At 47.8% G+C, this 24,966-nt stretch overlaps 1 protein-coding gene across 1 annotated transcript; it reads left to right on the forward strand.

Annotated features, from left to right (window-relative positions):
• The first annotated feature begins 2,078 nt into the window (after positions 1–2,078).
• Positions 2,079–24,966, forward strand: TAS1R2 (taste 1 receptor member 2). The gene is made up of 6 exons (XM_004377193.1): positions 2,079–2,260; positions 4,497–4,797; positions 9,836–10,609; positions 14,039–14,248; positions 22,807–22,927; positions 24,038–24,966. The coding sequence occupies exons 1-6, from the start codon at positions 2,079–2,081 to the stop codon at positions 24,964–24,966; spliced, it is 2,517 nt and encodes an 838-aa protein (XP_004377250.1).

A 24,966-nucleotide genomic window follows, 5' to 3' on the forward strand; every position in this document is an offset into this window, starting at 1 on the left:
GGGTGGCAGGCACAGAGGGTAGATAAGGGCAGTACAGATGAGAAAACTGAGGTCCAGACAGAGGAGAGCCCAGATCAGAATCCACACCTCCAGGTTCCCTATGCAGGGCTCACTCTTTCTTTTTAAATAATCTATTTTACTATTTTTTGTTGTTGTTGAGAATATACACAGCAAAACATATACCAATTCAACCGTTTCTACGTGTACAATTCAGTGTCATTGATTACATTCTTCGAGTTGTGCAACCATTCTCACCTCCTTTTCTGAGTTGTTCCTCCCCCATTAACATGAACTCACAGTCCCCTAAGTTTCCAAGCAAGGCTTGGCCCGGTGGGGAGGGAGAGCATTGGGTTTCAATAACCCTTTTGTACCTTAGAGCTTCCTCGCACCACAGCCCCAGAGCCCAGCAGCTATTGGCACCTGTGACAGACCCATCTGAGCCTGCATTGTATCGGGTCCCCTAAGACCCCTGCTAGGCACACTTCATTAGGGCAGGAAAGGAGCAAAATGGCATTATATGGAAAATCCATTGCCGTCGAGTCGATTCTGACTCATAGCGACCCTATAGGACAGAGTAGAACTGTCCCATAGGGTTTCCAAGGCTGTAATCTTTACAGAAACAGACTGTCACATCTTTCTCCTGCAGAGCAACTGGTGGATTCAAACCACTGACCTTTCTGTTAGCAGCCGAGTGCTTAACCACTGAGTCACCAGGGCTCCTTCATTACACGGAAAAACGTCTTTAATTCAAATGGGTCCCTAATTCGCAGACGCTGTCTCCTCCCTCCAACTCCTAGGAGTGTTCACCTTTGACTTCAGGCATTTTAAACTCTCCTTTTTGTCACCACCCCTGCCCCTCAGTGTCATGTCAAAGGGAGGGCACACAGAGGGGGCTCCTTTTGCAGAGCTGACTGATTTGTGGCTCGTGGGGCTGACAGGGCAGGCTTCAGAGGGCGCAAGACCACCCCTCCCCGACTCCCGCCCCGCACTCTCTTTGCTGCTGCTGCTTTTTATCTAAAGCAGTAACCTCGTGTTGTACTGTGGCCTGGATATTAAGAGCCAAGCTCTAGAGTCAGACTGTGTGCTTCAAATTCCAACTCTGCCCCTTCTGTACCTCAATTTCCTCAACTGTGAAATGGGGTTAGTAGTAGTCCCAGCTACGGTGAGCATCAAATGAGATGATAGGTGACAAGCACTTGGCATGGTGCCAGGTTCATTGCAAGCACTCACCAGAGGTTCTTAGTGACAGTGGCCACTACCTTTTTAAGCACCTACTATGTGTCCGAAGGCAGTGGTGATTCAGTGGTAGAATTCTTGTCTTCCATGCAGGAGACCTGGGTTTGCTTCCCGGCCAATGCACCTCATACACAGAGACTACTCATCTGTCACTGGAGGCTTGCATTGAACCAGTGTCAGTGGAGCTTCCAGACAAAGACAGAGTAGGAAGAAAGGTCTGGCAATCTACTTCTGGAAATCAGGCAATGAAAACCCTATGGATCGCACAGCCCTATCTGCAACCAATCACATGGATGGCACAGGGCCAGGCAATATTTGGTTCTGTTGTGCATGGGGACCCCATGAGTTGCAGGCCAACTCAAAGGCAGTTAACACCAACAACAACGATGAGTCAGGTGCCATAAGTACACTACCACGTACCAAGTCCAGCTGGGTTGAGCTCTAAAGCGTGGGTTCTTTTGCTACCCTACGCTGTCTCCTGATGTGACATCTCCTGATGTCCCTCCTCTCAAATGTTCAAAACATCAGGGACATGAGACCTATCTGCAACCAAGGGCAGAAAGTTAGAGCTTGGCTCAGGTAGCTAGACACACTGTTTCCCTTCCAGTGGGGTTCTCCTGGACCACCCTAGCTCCACTGTGCCCTGAGAAAGGATCATCCTTATCCCAGCCCGCCTCCCCACAAGAGCCCTAAAACCTCCCCATCTGCCCCAGGTGCTTCCCCCGCCCCTCGGTCAGTGGCAGGACTGTCACTATGTAAATGTCTGTGCAAATCCCTTGGTATCAGAGCCACCAGCTCTCCGGTGAGGCAGGGCCACCTCCTCAGACCCCCACTTTGCAGCCATGAGGCCCCAGGCCTGGGCAGTCTGCTCCCTGTTCCTCCTGCTGCTGGCCCTGACGGAGCCAACTAAGAACTCTGACTTCCACCTGGCTGGGGACTACCTCCTGGGTGGCCTCTTCACCCTCCATGGCAATGTGAAGGGCATCATCCACCTCAACTACCTGCAGGTGCCCATGTGCAAGGAGTGAGTCTCTAGTGTGATGCTGGATGTGGTGGCCGGGTGGGGGCTGGCCCAATGGTCTTTGGGAGACCAAGCCAGGGCCAAGGGCTTAGAACTCTCCTCCTGACTCATTGCCAAACCCCCCATCCTGGGATCCAGCCCAGTGGTCCCCAAGGAGGCTTCGCAGAGTTGCCAAAATCCTTGGTGATCATGGTCTGAAACACTGAGACCGGGGTCATCCCAGTGCATGCTTCTTTATAAAGAGAGGATGTTTGAGCCTAGAGGGTCTTAGAGGCCATCAAAACCACTCTTACCTCCTTTGGCAACTGGGTACCCCCAGCATGTCACGGTCCAGTCTAGAAACCTTTAGGGGTAGAATGTAGTTTTTTTGTAGCAGATTTCCTTTTTCCATTCTGCTTGGATTCAAAGTGGAGGGGAAGGTTTGCATTTTTTGAAGACTGTGGGTGAGTGGGTAGGGGGGCTTCCACGATTGAAGAGGATTTTCTCTGCTCCCCTCCCACACATAGTGAGATTTTTAGGATGACAGCACATTTGAAGGCTAGGTGGGGCCATCTTCATGCAAGCATGAAAGCCAGGCCTTTGATTATAAAATAATTACCTTATATAGAAGGGATAAAGGCATTCAGGGAGACAGGGAGAAAAGAACCCATTACCCACTGCCGTCGAGTCAATTCTGACTCATAGCGACCCTATAGGGCAGAATAGAACTGTCCCATAGAATCTCCAAGGCTGTAAATCTTTATAGAAGCAGACTGTCACATCTTTCTCCTATGGAGCAACTGGTGGGTTCAAACGGCAGACCCTTCGGTTAACAGCCAAGTGCTTAACTATTGTGTCACCAGGGCTCCTGGGAGAAAAAAATGGGGGCACAAAAGATGATTAAGGGTTGACTAGAAGAAGTGCACCATTTCTATGATGTTGGTGGGAGACTTCTGCTGCCTGATAATGCTGAAGGTGGTGGTGGTACTGGTGACGGTATGAAACATGATGTTGGTGAGGATGATCTGATGTCTGCAAAAATAATGAAGAGTCTAATGAAGGTGATAGTGGTGATGCAAGTGATGATGGTGATGCTGGTAATGTTGATAATAGCAGTACGGGTGATAATGAAAAGTGTGAAGAGTGTCATAGGGATGGTGGTGGCTGTGGTGAAGATGGTGGTGGAGGTGATGGTGGTAGTGGTGGTGGTGGTGACAGTGATGGTGGTAATGGTGATCATGGTGATGGTGTTGACAGTGGCGGTGATTATGATAGTGATTGTGATGGTGGTGGTGATGGTGATGGTGGTAATGGTGGTGATGATGATGGTGCTGGTGGTGATGGGATGATGACTGTGTGATGGTGGTGGTGGTGGTGATGGTGATGGCGGTGGTGTAATGGTAGTGGTGATGGTGATGGTGATGGTGGTGGTGATGGTGATGGTGGTGGTGTGATAGTGGTGGTGGTGGTGTGTTGGTGGTGGTGGTGATGGCGATGATGATTGTGTGATGGTGACGGTGATGGTGTGAGGGAAGTGGTGGTAGTGACGGTGGTGGTGATGTGATGACAGTGGTGATGGTGGTGGTGTGATGGTGGTGGTGGTGATGGTGATGGTAGTGGTGTGATGGCAGTGGTGGTGGTGATGGTGGTGGCAATGGTGATGGTGACAATGGTGGTGGTGGTGGTGACGGTGATGGTGGTGGTGCGATGGTGATGGTGGTGGTGATGGTGATGGTGTGGTGGTGGTGGTGATGGTGGTGGTGGTGGTGATGGTGATGGTGACGGTAGTGGTGATGGTGGTGGTGGAATTGTGTGTACTTGTGCTCACAGGAATGTGGTGTCAGTGATGGTGGTGGTATGATTGGTAATAGGAATAGTGGATGATGATGGTGACGGTAGAGATGGTGATGATAGAGGTAACGGTAATGATTATAGTGGGTAACGGTGTTCACAGAGATATGGTGACATTGGTGGAGTGGTGAAGGAGATCACAGGGGTGGTGGTGATGGTAGCAGTGGTAGTAGTGATGGTGGCTACAGGTATCATGGTGTCAGTGGTGGCCATAGTGATGATGGTGATCCTAGGGAAGGGATGTGATGAAAATGATGTGGTAAAAGTGCCAGAATCTCCTGGAGCAGCTCCTTCTTGGGCAATGCCTTGGCTTTCCTGTAGCAGGCAGGAGGAATAGGTTGGCTCTCCCACCTCTTCCCCTCCTCACTGTGCATCTGCTTTTTGCCCCACTCTGTTGTGGCCCATCCAGGTATGAAATAAGGGTGGTGGGCTATAACCTTATGCAGGCCATGCGCTTTGCGGTGGAGGAAATCAACAACCACAGCAGCCTGCTGCCAGGCGTGCTGCTGGGTTATGAGATGGTGGACATCTGCTACGTCTCCAACAGCATCCAGCCCGTGCTCTACTTCCTGGCACATGAGGACTCCTTCTTGCCCATCCAGGATAACTACAGAGACTATATGCCCCGTGTGGTGGCTGTCATTGGCCCTGACAACTCAGAGTCCGCCAGCACTGTGGCCCACCTCCTCTCCCTCTTACTCCTTCCACAGGTGAGGCCTTGGTCCCAGGGAGAGGGGTCTGGGGAGGCGGAAGAGGGGTAGTTGTCTGGAGGGCTCACTTCCTCCCACCAGTCATGAGGGGTGGTGATAGCAGGAACAGAGGCAGGGTCAGGACATCAACCCCAACCCCTGGTTTCCTTCCCCCATCCTGAGAAGGCAGCCAGGCCTATTGGTTAAGAGCTCAGGCTTTGGAGGCAGGCAGACCTGGGTGTGCATCTTGGCTGTGAGTCTTGGCCACTGAGACGACTTGGCCAAGTGTCTCAACTTTGAGCCTCAGTTCCCCCAACCCCACCTCGCCGCCCCCTGTAAAGTAGGATACGAGTTCCATCCCAGGACTGTCTGAAGATGGTGCTCCAACTACATATGCGTTCCTAGCACACAGTAGGTAATTAATAATCTTATTGCTGTTATTATGTAAAGCATCTTGCACAGGACTGAAAATTCAGAATGTGCTCAATATTACCATGTGAAGTTGCCTAGCACAGGGGTCTGCATAGTAGCTCCTCAAAATTGCTGTTAGTATTACAGTTATAATTACAACCATTATCGTCATCATGATTAAAAGTGTCTAGTCCAGAACTAGCAGAGTATATTTGCAGTAAAGAGCAGCTCGCACAAGACTTGGCACACAGTTGTTGCTGTGTGCTGTCAAGTCAATTCTGTCTCACAGTAACCCTATAGAACAGAGTAGAACTGTCCCATCGGGTTTCCTAGGCTGTAACCTTTTTTTAAAAAATTTTTTATTGTATTTTAGGTGGAAGTTAACAGTGCAAATTAGTTTTCCATTCAAAAATTTATACACAAATTGTTTAGTGACATTGGTTGCAATCCCCACAATATGTCAGCACTTCCCCTTTCCCTTTCTACCGTGAGTTCTCTGTGTCCATTTGTCCAGTTTTCCTGTCCCTTCCTGTCTTCTTATCTTTGTTTTTGGGCAGGTGTTGCCCATTTGATCTCGTATACTTGACTGAACTAAGAAGTACGTTACTCACAAGTGTTATTGTTTGTTTTAGAGCCCTGTCTAATCTTTGGCTGAAAGGTGGACTTCGGGAGTGGCTTCAGTTCTGAGCTACCAGGGTGTCCAGGGGCCATAGCATCAGGGATTCCTCCAGTCTCTGTCAGACCAGTAAGTCTGGTCTTTTTCTGTGAATTTGAATTTAGTTCTACATTTTTCTCCTGCTCTGTCTGGGTCCTTCTATTGTGATCCCTGTCAGAGCAGTCAGTGGTGGTAGCAGGGCACCATCTAGTTCTTCTGGGCTCACGCTAGTGGGGGCTGTGGTTCATGCGGCCCATTAGTCCTTTGGACTAATGTTTCCTTGCATTTTTGGTTTTCTTCATTCTCCTTTACTCTGAACATGATGGGACCAATAGATGTATCTTAGATGGCTGCTCACAAGCCCTTAAGACCCCAGACACTACTCACCAAAGTAGGGTGTAGAACATTTTCTTTATGAATGATGTCATGCCGATTGACCTAGATGAGCCCCGAGACCATGGTCCCCAGCCCTCAGCCCCAGTAACTCGGTCCCTCAAGATGTTTGAATGTGTCTAGGAAGCGTCTATGACTTTGCCTTGGTCTAGGCTGTAATCTTTATGGGAGTAGATCACCAGGTCTTCTCTCCCGCAGAGCTTCTGGTGAGTTCGAACCACTGACCTTTCAGTTAGCAGCCGCGTGCTTAACCATTGTGACACCAGGGCTCCTTTGGCACACAGTAGGTAGTTATAAATACGGTAATTGTTGTACAGTTTTTATTATGTTAAGTGCCTAGCACAGGGCCTGACACATAGTAGTTGCTCAATAAATAGTAACGTTTTACTTGAGGCATCTAGTCCAGGACTGAATTCATGCCTTCATTTATGTAACAAATATGTATGGAGCCTCTACTGGAGTCCCTCGGTGGTGCAGACGGTTAACACACTAGTCTGCTAACTGAAAGGTTGGAGGTTCAAGTCCCCTCAGAGGCATCTCTGAAGAAGGGCCTGACGATCTGCTCAAAAAATCAGCCATTGAAAACCCTATGGAGCATGGTTCTACTCTGACACACATGGGATCACCATGAGTTGGAGTCGACTTGACAGCAACTGGCTTTGGGGCGACAGGTACTGTTGCAGAAACTGGGGATACAGCGGGGAAGAAAGCAAACGAAAATTACTTATCTTCTAGCGAGGAGAGCCAGACAATAAACGTAGCTAAAGAAGTGATACAGGATGTTAGAAGGTGAGAAGTGCAATGGAATAAAGAAAAACTAGAGCAGGGTAAGGGGGACTGGGAGTGTTGGTGGATGGGGCAGAGTGGGTAGAGGGAAGCTGGAATTTTGAACAGGTGGGTTAGGTGAATCTCACTGGGAATTGGGAAAAGACTTGAGGAGGTGGAGGAGTGAGGGAGCCATGTGGGTATCTAGGAGAAAAGCACTCCAGGAAGAGGGGTCATCTAGTGCAAAGACTGGAGGGTGCCTGCTGTGTTCACGGAGCAAGGTAAACAGAACTGGGTCCAGGGAGAGAGTAGGAGATGAAGTTAGAAAGATGAGGGCTGGAACAAATGATGGGGCCCCTTAGGGACCATTGAAAGGACTCTGGCTTTTCCTATATGACATTAGGAGCTGTTGGAGGGCTTTGAGCAGAGGAGTAATGTGACTTGATGTGTGTGTTTAAAATAGAGTCACACTGACTGCCATGTTAAGAGTAGTCTGCAGAGCGTAAGCAAGGAAGGGTAATGCCATAATCTGGGCCAGGGATGTTGGTGACTTGGACTAGGATAGAGAAAGGAGATTGTGAGCACTGGGCGGGCACACTTTGAAGGTAGAGCCAATGGGACTTGCTGACGGATTGAATGCAGTATGTGTGAGAAAGAGAAGTCAAGAATGACTCCAAAGTTTTGGATTGAGTAACTGGAAGGATGGGTTTTCCATAAACTGAGATGGGGAAGGTGGTAGTGAAACAGGTTCAGGGGAGACTAAGAGTTCAGTTTTGGATGTGTTAGATTTGAGATGTCAGGTAGGCAGTTGAAAATATGAGTGACATTTCGGAAAGAGGTTCAGGCCAGGTCTATACATTGGGCGCTGTCAGCATGGAAATGGTATTTAAAGCCAGAAGACTGGAAGACACCACCAAGAAAGGGAGGGTAGATGGGGAGGAGACCACCAAGGGAGGGAGGGTAGATGGGGAAGACGCCACCAAGGGAGGGAGGGCAGATGGGAAAGAGACCACCAAGGGAGGGAGGGCAGATGGGGAAGAGACCACCAAGGGAGGGAGGGTAGATGAGGAAGAGACAAGGACCAAAGCCTGAACCCTGGGGTCCTCCATGGTTAAGAGGTCACAGAGAAGAGAAGGAACAGCAAAGGAGGTGGAGCACCCAATGAGTCAGGGAGAAAACCAAAAGAGTGTGGAGTCCTGAGGCCGAGGGAGGAAATGTGACTAGATGATAAGGATGGTGAGGATGAAAGTTCTATGTTCAGAGACACACAGTAGGTGCTCAATAAATAGCATCACCATCATGATGGAAAGCACTTAGTCTAAGGCCTGGCACATAGTAGGTGCTCAATAAATGTTACTGCGATGATGATCTTGATGACAGTGTTGTAAATCACCTAGGTCTAGCACATAATTAAAAACAAAACAAAACCTGTTGCCGTCGAGTCGATTCTGACTCATGGCAACCCTATAGGACAGGACAGAACTGCCTCATTGTTTCCAAGGAGCGGCTGGTGGATTCGAACTGCCGACCCTTTGGTTAACAGCTGTAGCACTTAACCACTACACCATCAGGGTTTCCTAGCACATAATGGTGCTCAGTAAATATCATTATTATCATCATTATTACTTACAAAGCACTAGCCAAGGATCTGCCACACAGGTGCTGCTATTGTTGTAAAAGCAGCTAAGCCAGGGCTTGGCCCAAAGGGGTACTCACTACACGTTAGTAGTCTTGTTATTTTATTGCTATTCTTTTTATTGTGGTAAATATATAGACAACAAAACATTTGCCATTTCTACAATCTTTACATGTTCAGTTCAGTTGTGATTCTTTGAATCACTGGCTCAGGGCATGGTACACAATAGGTGCTTTATAAGTATTGCTAGGTGATGAGTATGAGGTTGATGTTGATGCAAGGCACCTAGCCCAGGGTCTGGCACACACTAGGTTCCCACTATAAATGTTACTATAAGGATACCCATGATGAGTGTGGTGTAAATCACTTAGTTCAGGGCCTGGTACACAGTAGGTGCCCAATAAATGTTACTAGATGATGGTAATGATAATGGTATAAAACATCTAGCCCAGCGCATGGCACACAGTAGGTGTGCTGTGTTATTACAACCATTATCAAGATGATGCTGATGCAAAGCAGTTAGCCTATGGCCAGGCACACAGTAGGTTCTCACTGAATGCCACTCTAATGATGACCATGATGATAGTAGTGTAAACCACCTGGTTCACGGTGTGGCACATAGTAGGTGCTCAATAAATGTTTCTAGGTGATGGTGAAGATGCAAAGCACTTAGCCCAGGGTGTCACACACAGTAGGTGCCCAGTAAGTGTTGCTAGATGTTGAACATGAGGCTGATGTTGATGCAAAGCATCTAGCCCAGGGTGTGGCACACAGTGGGCTCTCACTAAATGCTGTTATGATGGTGATCATGATGATGAGGGTGAACATCACCTAGCCTAGGGTGTGGCACACAGTAGGTGCTCCCTAAGTGTTATTACAAAGGTAATCAGGTTGATGCTGGTGTAAAGCACCTAATCTAGGGCCTGGCACACAGTAGCTTCTTACTAAATGTTACTACAGTGATGACCAGGATGATAATGGGGTAAACCGTCTAGTTCAGAGTACAGCACATAGTAGGTTCTCACTAAATGTTACTATAGCGAGGACCATGATGATGGTAGTGTAAACCACCTAGTCATAGGGGCCCTAAGTACATGTTCCCTAAACATCACCAGGATGACGATGGCGGGTGGGGCCCCCCCGAGGCCGGGCACTCTGTGGGGCCCTTGCTAATGCACCTGGTTCCTCTCCTCTGGCAGATCACCTACAGTGCCACCAGCGATGAGCTGCGTGACAAGCGGAGTTTCCCCTCGTTGCTGCACACGGTGCTGGGCGCAGAGCACCAAATTAGGGTCATGGTGCTGCTGATGCTGCAGTACCGCTGGAACTGGATCATCGTGCTGGTGAGCGGTGACGAGTACGGTCGCAAGAACAGCCACCTGCTCCGCGAGCAGATGGCGGGCCAGGGCATCTGCATAGCCTTCCAGGAGACGCTGCCCACGCCGCAGCCCAATCTGGCCATGACGGTGTACGAGCGCGAGCGCCTGGTGACCATTGTGGACAAGCTGCTGCAGAGCTCCGCTCGCATCGTGGTCCTATTCTCACCCGACCTGGCCCTGAACAACTTCTTCCTCGAGGTGCTGCGGAAGAACCTCACAGGCATCGTGTGGATCGCCTCCGAGTCCTGGTCCATCGACCTGGTCCTGCACAACATCACCGAGCTGCGCCACACAGGCACCTTCCTGGGCATCACCAGCAAGAACGTGCCTATCCCGCGCTTCAGAGAGTTCCGGGTGCGCAATAACCAGGCCGGGCCGCCCACACCCAACAAGACCAGCACACCGGAGACCTGCAACCAGGAGTGCGACACCTGCCTGAACACCACCAAGTCCTTTGACACCATCCTTACGCTGTCTGGGGAGCGCGTGGTCTATAACGTGTACTCTGCAGTTTACGCCGTGGCCCACGCTTTGCACAGCCTCCTGGGATGCAATGAGACCACCTGCTTCAAGGAGGTGGTGTACCCTTGGAAGGTGAGGATCAGACCTGCGGTAAGCCAGGACCCACGCACAGGTGCAAACTCTGTGGTTGCTGTGGAGACCTCAGGGCTCCCCCGAGCCGGGTAGTTTCTGGGTAAATGATGTGAGAAGCCAGGGAACCATCCCCCTGCCTCCATCCCTTGCTCATAGAACCAGAAGTCCTTCTTGGTGTCAAAGCAAAATTCATTTTATTAACTTAATCTTCACAGTCCAAAATAGTCTGTCCTTAGAGATTCAGGTGAAATTGGCTTGAAGGATACCAGCCAGGCAGTGGGAGCCCCAGTTTCTCCAGGGTTTAGGGTTTAAGAATGGACTTGTGTTTTCCCACCCATCTCTTTGAGGTCCTGTTTCAGATTTAGGGATCTTTTCATTGTCTCGTACACACTGACCTAATTCTATACCACCTGGATTCAGACCTGAGTCCCTGGGTGGTGCAAATGGTTAACCCTCGGCTGCTAACTGAAAGGTTGGAGGTTCGAGCCCACCGGGAGGCACCTTGGGAGAAAGGCCTGGTGATCTACTTCTGAAAAAGCAGCCATTGAAAACCCTGTGGAGCACAGTTCTACTCTGACACACATGGGGTCACCAGGAGTCAGAGTGGACTTAGAGGCAACTGGTTGATTTTGATTCAGACTTGGAATTTAAATCTGTGTTTTTCTGATTCACACACACATCCTACTCACATGAAGACTTCAGGGGTGTAGAAGATTTTACCGAACATCGTAGAAGTGGAGGGGATTTACATCAGAGACATACGGTTTACAGTCTGATATTTAGACATGTCTGTTCTTAAACAGTTCCTTGCCTTTTTTAGTTTGGGGCCAGCCTCCCACTCTATTGCTCAGCCATACCCCAACCCCTGCCCATGCCCCCTCTTTAGTCTCCTCTTCATCCCTTTTTCTAGATCCCCCCATCCCCAAATACCTCGTCACTGCTTTCACAGAGCAATTTAGTTAGCTCTTTAAAAAAAATTCTACCTATTTATTTATACCTCACCATCCCATAATCTTGGAGCCCTGTTGGCACAGTGGTTAAGAGCTCAGCTGCTAACCCAGAGGTTAGCAGTTCGAATCCACCAGCTGCTCCTTGGAAACCCTATGGGGTAGTTCTACTCTGTCCTATAGGGTCACTATGAGTTAGAATCGACTCGATGGCAGTGGGTTTGGTTTTTGGTCTGGGTCCCATAATCTTGAAGCCTAACCTTGTAACCTTAAGCACTTATCTTTAAAAAAAAGGCAAGTGTTTTCTAAAGGGAATTTTGGTGTCAGCTGCTAAGCTCTCTCCATGAATTATCATTCATCCCCAAACACCCTGTGAGTAGACACTATTACTACACTATTGCTCTCCATACACAGATGAAACTGAGGCTCAAAGATGTGATGTCACCCAGCTAGGGAGCAGCCAGGCTGAGACTCAACCCCACGCCATCTGAGTCCATCTGGGAGCTGTTACAATGGTCCCAGGGGTAGGGGAGGGGGTAGTGATGAAATAGGGCAGGGGCAGTGGGGACAGAGAGGAGGGCACTGCTGAGGGGGAGGTGGAGAGGGCCTTGGGGGTGATGAGGGGACTTGGAGTTGGTGGCTGGTGGTTGGTGGTGGCGGGGATTAGATTAGGGGAGGCTGGCAAATTCATGTCCAAGTGAAAATGTTCAGCAGGTTATCGGAATATACAGAGTCAGAGTTTTGAATGCTTCTCAGAATCTTTTGGTCAAATAGGTGCAATGGAGCCGTTGGGCCTCAGAGGCACCATTCAACCTGCAGAGCCAGGGCCCAACCTGGATTATTTGCTGCCACCCCAACCCCGCATCCTCATGTACTTTTCACCATGCCTTTCTCTCCACCTCTGTCCACTCCTTGGGCTTCTCAGCTATGGCCCGTTTGTCCATATGTTGGGAGGCAGGTGATACCGAACAGAGCGAAGCTTTGGAATGAGACAGACTTGGGTTCAAATCCTGGCTCTGCCACCACTAGTTGTGTGACCTTGGGCAAGTGATTTAATATTTCTGAGCCTCAATTTTCTCATCTGTTAAGCAGAAGGAATGATTATCTATGCTGCAGTCATTGAGAGAATTAACAATAATGTATGTGGATGACCTGGTGCAGAGTAGAGGCAGAATGTGCTCCTACTCCCTTCTCCCCCTTCTCCTCCCCTCTCCCCCTTCCCCTCTCTCTCCCCCTTGGCTCTCCTCCTCCCCCTTTCCTTCCCCTTCTCCTCCTCCCTTTCCCTCCTCCCACTCCTCCTCTTCCCCGTCATTCATTTCTGACACCAGTATCTGGTCTTAGGAGAGAGGGTTGGGCTAGAGAGGTGGATTCAGGTCTGCTTTGGAGGCAGAGCCTCTGCTGGGGGTGTAAGTGGGGCTAGGTGAGGAAGGAGAAATGGGGGTCAGACCTGATAAGACTCTCCAAGATGCCTAACTGCTGCCAATAGTCCAGGCCCCCACCCACGCAGGGAATTTCAGCAGCAATGCTCTCTTACCCCATACGTTGGAACCCTTGAATCCCAGGTTGCTTAGCCCAGCTTGGTGAGGTCACCGCAGGGGTGTGACATGGAAACCAGGCCCTGGCTCCCCAGGGGCTTCCAGCTCTTCTCTGCCATCCTGATGTCACCCTCAGTCTAACTGCCTGGTTGAGCCTCCCTCCTCTCAGGCTGAGCTCCTAAGACCATTGTCCTTGGGCCCAGCAACCTGCAAATTCCAGAGACTTCTAGAGCCAGCACTGCTCCTTGGCTGTCTGGCTGGCTGTCACTCTCCAAGGTGAGTCCCCAAGATGTAGCCCAATAAATTCTCCCATTTATGAAAGAAAAATCTAGGAGCCAGACTGATGGAATATCTGAGCTGGAAGCCCTGTAGGGGTCATCTGGGAAGTCTCAGCCCAGAGAGGTTCAGTGACTTGCCCAAAGTCACACAGCAAATCGAGGACAGAACTAGGGCTAGAATTTAGGCCAGAGGATACAGATGAGAGAGACAGTGGACTCTGGACCACAAGCACTGGGTCCCAAAGGAACGGCTGAGGCAACTTCCAGGGAAAAGAAATCATAGCAATACCTTCTACTGATTGAGTACTTGCTATTTTCAGCTACTGTTCTAAGCCCCTGGCATAGATAAACTCATTTATTTCCCAGAGCCCAGAAGATATGGTTTTTATTGCACCCATATTGCAGAAGGGAAAACTGGGGCTCAGAGAGGTTAAGTGACAGACCCAAGGCCTCACAGCTAGGAAACAGCAGAACCGGGACCCAAACCCAGATACGTCTGATTCTAGAGCCAGAGCTCTCAGCCACTGCCTCCCAAACTGCAACATTTTTTAAGACTTCTTGTCCCCGTTTTAGAGATGTGGAAACTGAAGCTCATGGGATAGTAGAATCTTTCTCAGGTCTGACTGGCCTGTGGTGCCAGTCCATTTCCCTTCCCCTTGGCCCCTCCAGCTACTTCAGGAGATACGGAAGGTCAATTTCTCCCTCCTGGGCCACCAAATCTTCTTCGACAAGCAGGGAGACCTGGCTGTGGGCCTGGAGATCATCCAGTGGCGATGGGACTTGAACCAGAACCCTTTCCAGAGTATCGCCTTCTACCATCCTGCACAGGGGCAGCTGTTGCACGTCTCCCCCATCTCCTGGAACACCCCCAACAACACGGTCAGCCCTCAGAGGGACTGGTGGGTGGGCGGGTCTGGGGGCTGGGCATTGAGGTTCCCACTGGGTTGAAAGGACCCCTTTTACCAAGGAGGGCACCCAGAGGCTCATTGTTGATAGCTGGTGGGGTCTCCGTGCGGGTGTATAGTCTGGGGTTTTGTCCTTGCTCCGTTGACTGAAGACTGTGGAAGTTCAAGGCTTTCTGGCCCCCCAGGACAGAGAGGCTCAGGGGCCTCTGGTAAGTAAATTTATTGAACACATGTGTACCTGGCTGCCTGCTAAGGAGCTCAATACTCATAACAACACTTTGAGATAGAAGTTTTACCATTCTCCCCCTTGTATGAATTAGGAAACTGAAGGCACAGAGAAGTTGTGTGACCTGCCTAAGGCCACACAGCTTGTCCAAGGTGGAGCTAGGAGGCAAACTCAGGCAGCCTGACTCCAGCACCTGGGCTCTCAGCCACTGTCATAGGGTGGAGAGTCTGTTGTAGGGGTACAGGGAAAAACCAATAGCTAAGAGCTAACATGCGTTGTGCACTTGCTCTGTGCCAAGCCTTGTTCTCAGAGCTTTATGCGTATTTGCTCATTTGAACCTCATGGCAACCCTGTGAGTTGGGGATCATTATTACCCTCATTTTGCAAACAAGGACATCAGGGCAGAGATGACGTTGCTTCCAAAGTTGACGGAGCTAGGAAATGGCAGAGCAGGAGCGTGAGCCCCTAGCTTCTGACGCCCTGACACAGGTTGCTTTTTTCCCCCGCATAGCTTCAGGCCAAGAGGCATGAGACAAGAAGGGCATGCTCAAGTCTTGGATTAAGTTCAAAAAGATTGTGTTTTGTCAGAAAAATGACCCAGGGAACCCCGCAGGCACACCACAGGTGCTTAATAAATGTGTGTGGGATGCAGAATGCGCCCCTACAGCAAAACCTCACAAAAGCTGTCTTCACTTTCCTCTCCTTTCTCCTTCCAGGATTTCTCTTTCCAGAAAATTTTTTTTAAAACAGTGGCTAATTGTGACTAGATATATACAATATATACATACAGTAACAATGACAAAACAACCACCCATGTGTCCACCAATCAAGCTAAAAAGTAGAACATTCCAGGACCTTGGAAACACTCTGGTGGCCCTCCCCAATAGCATTCCCTCTTTCTCTCATGGAGGTGACCACTATCCTGACTTTTATTTTAAGAATTTCCATGGGTTTCTTCTTGGATTATCAGCTCTGAATATATATATATATATTGTTAGCTGTTGTCAAGTTGGCCCCCAACTCATGGTGACCCCATACACAACAGAAGAAAATGCTGCCTGGTCCCATGCCATACCTGTGATTGACTGTGGGTGTACCCTTGTGATCCACAGGGCTTTCATTAGCTGACTTTCAGAAGTAGATTGCCAGGCCTTTCTTCCTAGTCCATCTTAGTCTGGAAGCTCCACTGAAACCTGTTCAGCATCATAGCCACACACAAGCCTCCACTGGCAGATATGTTCTTGTTTGGTCCCCAGTCTTTCCAAATTAAAAAAAAAAAAAATATATATATATATATATAAAACTTGTTGCTGTCGAGTTGATTCTGACCCATAGTGACCCTACAGGACAGAGTAGAACTGCCCCATAGGGTTTCCTAGGAGAGGCTGGTGGATTCAAACTGCTGACCTTTTGGCTAGCAGATGAGCTTATAACTGCTTTGCCACCAGGGCTCCCATATATATATACACACATACATATATCACTAAATAATATATATATAAAATAAATATATACCACATCTGTCAAATAAAAATATATACATATATACACATACATATCTGTGTCTGTATCTATCTATCTTTCCTTGATACTCAGTCTTTCCAAATAGAACTTTCTCTCCTTTTTCTGGGACCCCCATTATGCATATGTTGGTATGCGGAGGGTTTCCAACAGGTCTAAGGATTTGTTCATTTTTCTTTATTCTTTTATCCTTCTATTTCTCAGACTGAATAACCTCAATTGACCTATCTTTCAGTTTGCTGTTCTTTCACATACTCAAAAGTTGGTCTCTTCTAGAAATTTTTTAATTTGTTATTGTACATTTCAACTCCAGAATTCCTATTTGATTCACTTTTATAATTTTTATCTCTTTACTGATATCTCCTTGGTGAGACATCATTCTCATACTTTCCTTTAGTTCTCTGATATATTTTAAATAGCTGACCTAAAGTCTTTGCCTAATAAGTCTAACTTCTGGACTTCCTTGGGGACAATTTTTTTTATGTAATTTTTTTTATTGTACTTTAGATGAAGGTTTACAGAACAAATAGTTTCTCATTAAGCAGTACACGTATTGTTTTATGATATTGGTTAACAACCCCACAACATGTCAACACTCTCCCTTTTCGACCTTGGAGGAACTTTTTTCTGGTGAAAATGTACATAGCCAAAGTTACACCATTTCAAAAGTTTCTACACGTAAATTTAGTGACATCGATTACATTCTTCTGGTTGTGCTGCTATTCTCACCATCCTTTTCTAAATTATTCCATCACCATTATCTTCAACTCACTGGCCCGTAGGCTTTCCATCAAACCTTTTGAGTTGCTGTTGCCAATTTGATCTCACATAGATAATCCTTTTTTTTGTACCTTAGATGAAGGTTGGCAGAACAAATAGCTTCTCATTAAACAGTTAGTACACATATTGCCCTATGACAATGGTTAACAACTCCACGATATGTCAATATTGCTCTGGGACAATTTGTATTGATAGCTTTTTTCCTGTGTATGGGCCAAATTTTCTTGTTTCTTTGCATGTCTCATAATTTTTTTTTTGTTGAAAACTAGACATTTTAAACAATATAATGTGGCAACTCTAGAAATCATATTCTTCCTTCTCTCCAGAGTTTGTTGTTGTTGCTTGTTTGTTTAGTGACCTTTCCGAATGAATTCTGTGAAGTCTGTATTCTTTGTCACATGTAGCCTCTGAAGTCTCTCCTTGGTTAGCTTAGTGGTCAACTACTGATTGGACAGTGATTTCCTTAAACACCTGAAACCAGTAAGTCTTACAGTTTTTGCTGAGGTACTGTGTATGTGTGTTGGCACATGCCTTCAACACTCAGCCAGGCAGTTGACAACTTAGTCTTCATGTCTTGCTTATGCAGAGCCTCAAGGTCAGCCAGAGTTAAGCATTTAGGACTTTATCAGGTCTTTCCTGAGCATGTGCTCAGCCCTGGACATACACATGGCTAGATACCCAGAATATATCAGAGCTTTTCAAAACCTTATGGCTATCTCAGGAGCCCTGGTGGCACAGTGGTTAAGTGCTTGGCTGCTAACCGAAAGGTCAGCAGTTCAAACCCACCAGTGCTCCATGGGAAAAAGGTGTGGCAGTCTGCTTCTGTAAAGAGTTACAGCCTTGGAAACCCTATGGGGCAGTTCTACTCCTTCCTGTAGGGTTGCTATGAGTTGGAATCAACTTGATGGTAATGGGTTTGGTTTGTTTTTTGGTATGGACACCTTTTAAGCTTTTGGCTTAATCTATTGTTTGCCCCAACTATTAGCCACTGCTTTAGGCAGTCATGAAGTTAAACAATTACCTCTAAATATTTTTGACAAATACCCCAGGAAAAAAGGCTTTCGCACTGGGAGAGCTCTGAATCAGGTTAAATAAGGACAGCCTTGCAAGTGGGGTGTTCTAGGGAACCATCAAGCATGTCAAAAACTGACAGTTCTCTGGGAATGAGGCTTTGAAAGCACCTCAGCCTTATTCTGCCCCCTCCAGTGGCTGCCAGGCTGCTAGTTTTCACCATGATTATGGGATGTTTGCTTATAAGGCTACCACAGAGCTGGAGAGAGGGGGATGGGAATAAAGCAAATTAAAACGTCACAAAACTCAGATTCAACAATTCTTCTTAAATAAATACTTCCCAGATTGCTGCATCCTTTAGTTAAATCCCAGACTTCTGGAAAATTTGATTCTGACTGTTTTTGCCAGTTCTCATTCGTTTTATTTTCAGAGGTCTGCGTTGTGCCATTTTCACTGATGTTATCTCCCAAGACAGTGAATGTGTACTGCAGTTCCTCCCATGTAAATGTGAATAGCTTTTTATTCTTCTTACTGATGGGACTTGAAGAGAATACATTCGCCAGATCAATAGCTACTACCAAGTACCAGAGGTTGTGTTGTTCGATTCCAGTACAAATATTACATCCAACACAGCCACCACTTGGTAAAGTCAAGGGTGGTTTTCCTTCATTTATCATGCTTTAGCTAGTGAATTAAATGGGAACATGATGGAGATCACCTGTCTTGGTGGTGTTAATCTTTGAAATTCCTCTCAGGATGATTTTCTCTCTTGGCTAGGGTTGTGGGAAATTTCAGGGCCTTTCACTTAGCCCTTCATATCATAAAGGCTCTTACCCCATAAGTCAGGAAACCAGTGTGAGGGTTTGCCCTCACGGATCAGGGCAAAATCCATAAGATGAGTTCACAGACCCACTGGACCTATTACAAAAAGTACATGGGCCAAGGCTCCATGTATCATCTGGCCTCCATGAGCCACCCTCTAACAAGGGGACCATGATGACATTTCAGATTTGCTAGTGTAGTGTCAGTTCAGACCCTGTACATAATAGCCCTCAAAAGAGCTAGGCATTTACCTTTTTCCAGTGTACAGTTACTCTTAATAAATGGCTCTTTGTGGGAAGAATTGGGAAAATACTTACTGTGTATATTTGCTGTGGTATTGTAGGGGCCTCAAGGAGACTTACGCTCCCCCTTCAGTCAATGAACTCTGGGTCCGTGAACCAGTTTAGATCTGTAAATTGGGTGGAGGATCACAATTTCCCATTGTGGCAGCTGATGTCAGCTTATATTCACCAACTTTTGATTTGTTTTGGTTATACAAGTCAAGTAACACCCTAGTCAGCCATCTCGCTACACAGCTACACAATTAAGTCCTCTGTTTGATTTTCATCACAGCCTTTCCTGCCACTGCAGGAGAGATGATCTTTAGAAACTGTCAGGGATGGCTTCTCGCTTTCATAGTGTGCCTTGAGCTAATTGTTGGATGGCCAGTACCTGCCATTTTCTTTTTTTGAGGTTTATAAAGCAGTTAACGAAACAAACTAACTTCACAGTCCTTATAATTACCATTGCCTGAATACTGTTCAAATGCCACAGTTACTTCATCAGTCGGTGCTTTACCTTCCCCTTGTACCTCATCCCTGTCCACCATAGGTGAGAGTCTCAACAATTATGATGCTGCTGTATGCCAGGAGATATCACTACCCCGCTTATCACAAGTGTTGTGGTTCTTATCACTGACCAGTTAATGACTGAGTTCCTGAGTCCCATCCTAAGAGATTACTCTCCAGGACCACTCCTGGTACCAACTATCTTAGCCTGGTTTCACCGTACAGAGCAGAGCTTGAAACACAAAGGCTTACATTGTTGTTAGGTGCCATTGAGTTGGCTCCAACTCATAGCGATCTTATGTATAACAGAACAAAACGTTGCCCGGTCCTGCGCCATCCTCACAATGGTAGGTTTGTTTGAGCCCATTGTTGCAGCCACTGTGTCAATCTATCTTGTTGAAGATCTCCCTCTTTTTTGCTGACCCTCTACTTTACCAAGCAAGATGTCCTTCTGCAGGGATTAGTCCCTCCTGATAACATCTCCAAAGTAAGTGAGACAAAGTCTTACCATCCTCACTTCTAAGGAGCAGAAGAGTTACATGCAGGTAGTTTATTCTGGGAGGTGAAGCTAGGTAACAGTAGGGGCTGAGGACAGTGAAGCAGGGAAGGAAGGAAAGGCAATACAAAGGTACAATCTTGAGCTAGTCACTCTCTGGGCAATTGAAGTTCAATCTTATGGGGACTTTCTGAGATTCATGTAGAAGACACCTCAGAATTGTTTGCCTGAGGGACAGAGAAGGGGGGCATTTATTCACTGGTTCCTGTCTCCCACTGGTGAAGCTTTTCCTCATGAGGTATTAATACCCTCACACTTCAAGGTCACACTGTGTGAGTGTTGAGTGGGTTCCCCCAGGTGTCCCACACTACAATATCAGAGAATGAGATATTTGTGTTTGAAATCAGATGCTGTTGGTTTAACACCTACAGGAAGTTTATTCCACAGCAAAATGGTGGACTAAGATATGGGCCATGAAGATGTAAGGTGAGACATAAGAAGTGTCTGTAACAGATGAGTTGATTCTTGGCTTTTCCAACTAAGTGCTTGGGGTTTGGCTTTCTCAGGTATGCCAAGTCAAAAATTCCAAAATTTTGTTACTGTTGACTTATCTTTTGCTCTCTCTGTTCTTGTCGATTTATATCTTTAAAAATATCCCCCTTTGCTATAATTTTAGTGGGATTTCGGAAGGAAGCAAAAAAGATGAGTGTTCAATCTGCCATCTTAAGAAGTTCCCAATCTCTCCTGCACCCACTCCAATGAAGCGTTCTTGCACACTGCTCTTCTGTTGATTTAGTCAATTCCACCAGTGTCCCTATGTTGCCAGTCCAATGGTCAGCACCATAGTCAACCTATGAATAACATTTGACACAGCTGATTATGTCCCCTTCTGAGAAATAGTATCTTTACTTGGATTCTGGGCCCCTCCCTCTCCTGGGCCATGACTACTCCTGGGTCTCCTTTCCTGGTTCCTCCTCATTCCCCTGACCTTTAAACACCAGAGGGTGCCAAGGCTCAGTCATTGGACTTTTTCTCTTCTCTGTCTGTATGGCTTTAAATATCATCTGTATGCTTACAATTCCCAAGTTTATTTCTTCAGACTGGACTTCTTCTTTGAACTTCAATTCAGATATCCACCTGCCTACTTAAACCTGCTCTGCTGAGGCATCCCCCATCTCAGTAAAAGGCAATGCCATCCTTCAAGTTGCTCAGGCCAAAAACATTGGTGTTATCGTGGACTCCTTTCTTTCTCAGACCCCTCATCCAATTCAGCAGCAAACCCTGTCCATTCTACCTCCAAAATACATCCAGAATCTGACTGCTTCTCACCTCCTCCACTGCCACTTCTTTTCTCACCTGGACTATTGCAGTAACACCTGGTCTCCTGCTTCTGTCCTTGACCCTCACAGTCTATACTCAACACAGAAGACAGAGCAAGTTTTCTTGCATTAAAATAAAGTCAGATCCTGTCACTTCTCTGCTCAGAACCCTCCAGCAGCTTCTCATTTCACTCAAGTATTTAGACTCCACCTCTTTGAACTCATCTCCCACTCTCCCTCTTGCTTATCCTGTTTGAGCCACAGTGGTCTCCTTGCTGTTCCACAATCATACCAAGTCTTCCCTACCTTGGGGCCTTTGGACTTGCTGTTCCCTCTGCCTGGCACAGATAGCTTCACAGCTTGCTCCCTCACAGCCTTCAGGTCTTTGCTCCAATGCCACCTGCCCAGTGAGGCCTTCCCTGTGTACCCCATTTGGAATTGCAATCTGCTCGACCTTCATTCTTCATTCCTCTTGTACTACTTTATTTTTCTTATTGACGTTTATTACCATCTGTCATATAGTTACACGTTTGTTGTCTCTCCTTCCCCGTGAAAATATTAATTCTATGAGAGAGCAGGGACTTTGCTCATTTAGGTTACTGCGATATTTCCCAGGTCTGACATCAGAGTGTGCCCAATAACTTTTTGAATGAATGAACGAATGTCAGGATGAGAGTCCAAGGGTAAGAGGTCGGTGTAATTTGGTTACTTAGGGGACAGTGAAGAGATGGATTTGTAAGAGGGGGAGGTTACATGGTAAGGGAGGGTGGGCTGTAGGTCTGGATAAGGGGTGTGTGTGTGTGTGTGTGTGTGTGTGTGTGTGTGGTGTATACATTGCCTGCACATGTGTGTGGTCACGTGGGAGGCCGTGAAGACCACAGAGGGCCTGGGAAGCCTGGCAGGAGACAGACTTTTAATTTTGTCTGATGGAGCATCACTAGGTTTCTTCCAAGAGAAAGTTTCAGCAAAGAGAGCAAGACTTCTGGAAACATTATCCGACGGCCACGTACAGGAGAGACAGAAGGGTGGAACATGAAGGCAGACCTCTGAGAGATGAGAAGAGTGGTGTTCTGGGGTCAAGTGGTCCTACTGTGGATCCCCTTGTCCTGGCCTTTGGCCTTCCTTCTTCTTTTTTAATTTCATTGTGCTTTAGGTGAAAGTTTACAGCTCAAGTTAACGTCTCATTCAAAAATGTATACATATATTGTTTTGTGACATTGGTTGCAATCCCCACAATGTGACAACACACTCCCCCTTTCCACTCCAGGTTCCCTGTGTCCATTTGTCCAGTTTCTGTCCCTTCCTGCCTTCTCATCTTGCTTCTGAGCAGGAGTTGCCCATTTGGCCATGTCTATTTGATTGGACAAAGAAGCACGTTCCTCACATGTGTTATGTTTTGTTTTATAGCTGGGTTAGGTCTTGGCAGGCAAAACCATGAGAGTCCTACAAAGATCTCCTTCTAGGATGACTCCTTCTCGTGAGCATCCTGCTAACTGGGGAGACTGAGGGGATGGGGTCACCTGAGTGTAGGAGAAGCGAGCTCAGGGTGTCTTGCCCTCCTCCCTGCAGATCCCCTTGTCCATGTGCTCCAGAAGCTGCCAGGCTGGGCAGAGGAAGAAGCCGGTGGGCCTCCACCCCTGCTGTTTCGAGTGCATCGATTGCCTCCCTGGCTCCTTCCTCAACCAATCAGGTACCGCTAGCAGCACCCTGCCCCCATGCCTGCCCTGGCCCCAGTGTTGTCTCGAGGGCACCTCCCCTTTGGCAGGGTCTCTGGTGTTTCCCCAGGGAGTGTAAGTGTCCAAAAGCTGGAGATCACATCTGCTTCGTCTTGTATCTCCCCAGTACCTGGTGTAGAGAAAACTCCTTAACACAGGTTGGTTCAGGGAGGGAGGGAGGGAGAGAGGACCACACTCTCCAAAGGCAGGGACTATAAATGAGCCCACTCCACACACACGTAACCCAGGGATGTCAGGTCAATGGCCACTAGATGATGCATGAATGGATGGCTCCCCCAGTAGGAGGGCTGTTTCAGGCCAGCAGGGACAGTTCCATATGTATCTCTCTGGCCTCCCAAGTGCCTAGTGTAGTTCAGAGCATATAATAGTTACACAGTGAATGTTTGTTGAATGACTTCCTTGGTTAGGAGAACGAACATCCCTCCCTATAGAATATTAACTCCAGGAAAGTGGGAGCAATGTCAGCTCTCTGTCCACGTTAGTGCTAATTTTTTTTTTCATGGCTTCACTGATTCATAAATGAAGTGTATGAATATCTCTACCAGTAAAAGCACTTACTGTGTGCTTGGCAGAGTAGAGGGCACAGAGTAGGTGGTCAACCAGAGGGCGTTCAATGATTTCACTGGCCTTCCTCTCCCAATTGCTTGAAACCAGGGGCTGGATTTTATCCATCTCTCTGTGGCTTCCCACCCCTGGTGCCAACCACTGCAGATGGTGTCAAAAATTTTGTTGAATGACTTCTTTGAATAAATGGCTGAATGTCTCTCCCACCAGAGCGTAATGTCTTGGAAGAGAGGGATTATAGTTGTTAGGCTCTGAGTCAAAGAGATTTCAGTTCAAATCCTGCCCCATCACTTACTGGCTTTGTGACTTTGGGCAAATGACTTAACTCGGCAGAGCCTCAGTTTCCTCATCTGTGAAATGGGGTTGCTCTAGGGATTTGATGAGCCATTGCATGTAAGGGACTCAGTGAGTGTTGGTGACCTGGCCCAGTGCAAGGCAAGAAGAATGTAGGTGCTTGGAAGTTAGGTTCGGCTAATGGGAGTTGCTGTGGGCTCTTGCAGATGAATTTGACTGCCAGCCCTGCCCAAATTATGAGTGGTCCCATAGGAGGAGCACCTTCTGCTACAAGCGACATATGGCCTTCCTAGAATGGCACGAGGCACCCACCATCTTTGTGACTGTGTTGGCTGCCCTGGGCTTCCTCAGCACACTGGCCATCCTGGTTATCTTCTGGAGATACTTCCAGACACCCATGGTCCGCTCGGCTGGGGGCCCTATGTGCTTCCTGATGCTGACGCCACTGCTGGTGGCATACCTGGCAGTGCCGGTGTACGTGGGGCAGCCCACAGTCATCACCTGCCTCTGCCGCCAGTCCCTCTTCACCCTCTGTTTCACCATCTGCATCTCCTGCATCACCGTGCGCTCTTTCCAGATTGTTTGTGTCTTCAAGATGGCCCTCCGCCTCCCCAGGGCCTACAACTACTGGGTCCGCTACCACGGGCCCTATGTCTTTGTGGCATTCTTCACTGTACTCAAGGTGGTCATTGTGGTGGGCAGCGTGCTGGCCACGACCACCGTCCCCACCATGCTCAGTGACCCGGATGACCCCAAAATCATGATTCTCTCCTGCAACCCCAATTACCACAAGGTGCTGCTGCTCAGCACCAGCTTGGACCTCTTCCTCTCAGTGGTGGGCTTCAGCTTTGCCTACATGGGCAAGGAGCTGCCCACCAACTACAGCGAGGCCAAGTTCATCACCCTGAGCATGACCTTCTACTTCATCTCCTCCGTCTCCCTCTGTACCTTCATGTCTGTCTACCAGGGTGTGCTGGTCACCATCCTGGACCTCTTGGTCACTGTGTTCAACCTCCTGGGCATCAGCCTGGGCTACTTCGGCCCCAAGTGCTACATGATCCTCTTCTATCCGGAGCGCAACACGCCAGCTTACTTCAACAGCATGATTCAGGGCTACACCATGAGGAAGGACTAG

Source organism: Trichechus manatus, unplaced genomic scaffold (genome assembly GCF_000243295.1).
Source record: "Trichechus manatus latirostris isolate Lorelei unplaced genomic scaffold, TriManLat1.0 scaffold00048, whole genome shotgun sequence".
Lineage (NCBI taxonomy): Eukaryota > Metazoa > Chordata > Mammalia > Sirenia > Trichechidae > Trichechus > Trichechus manatus.

Excerpts from the sequence above, each read along its gene's own strand:
- TAS1R2 (XM_004377193.1), top strand. The coding sequence starts at position 2,079 with ATGAGGCCCCAGGCCTGGGCAGTCTGCTCCCTGTTCCTCCTGCTGCTG. Across the intron at positions 4,798-9,835 it reads CCCTCTTACTCCTTCCACAG|ATCACCTACAGTGCCACCAG; the intron begins GTGAGGCCTTGG and ends CTCCTCTGGCAG. Across the intron at positions 10,610-14,038 it reads AGGTGGTGTACCCTTGGAAG|CTACTTCAGGAGATACGGAA; the intron begins GTGAGGATCAGA and ends TGGCCCCTCCAG.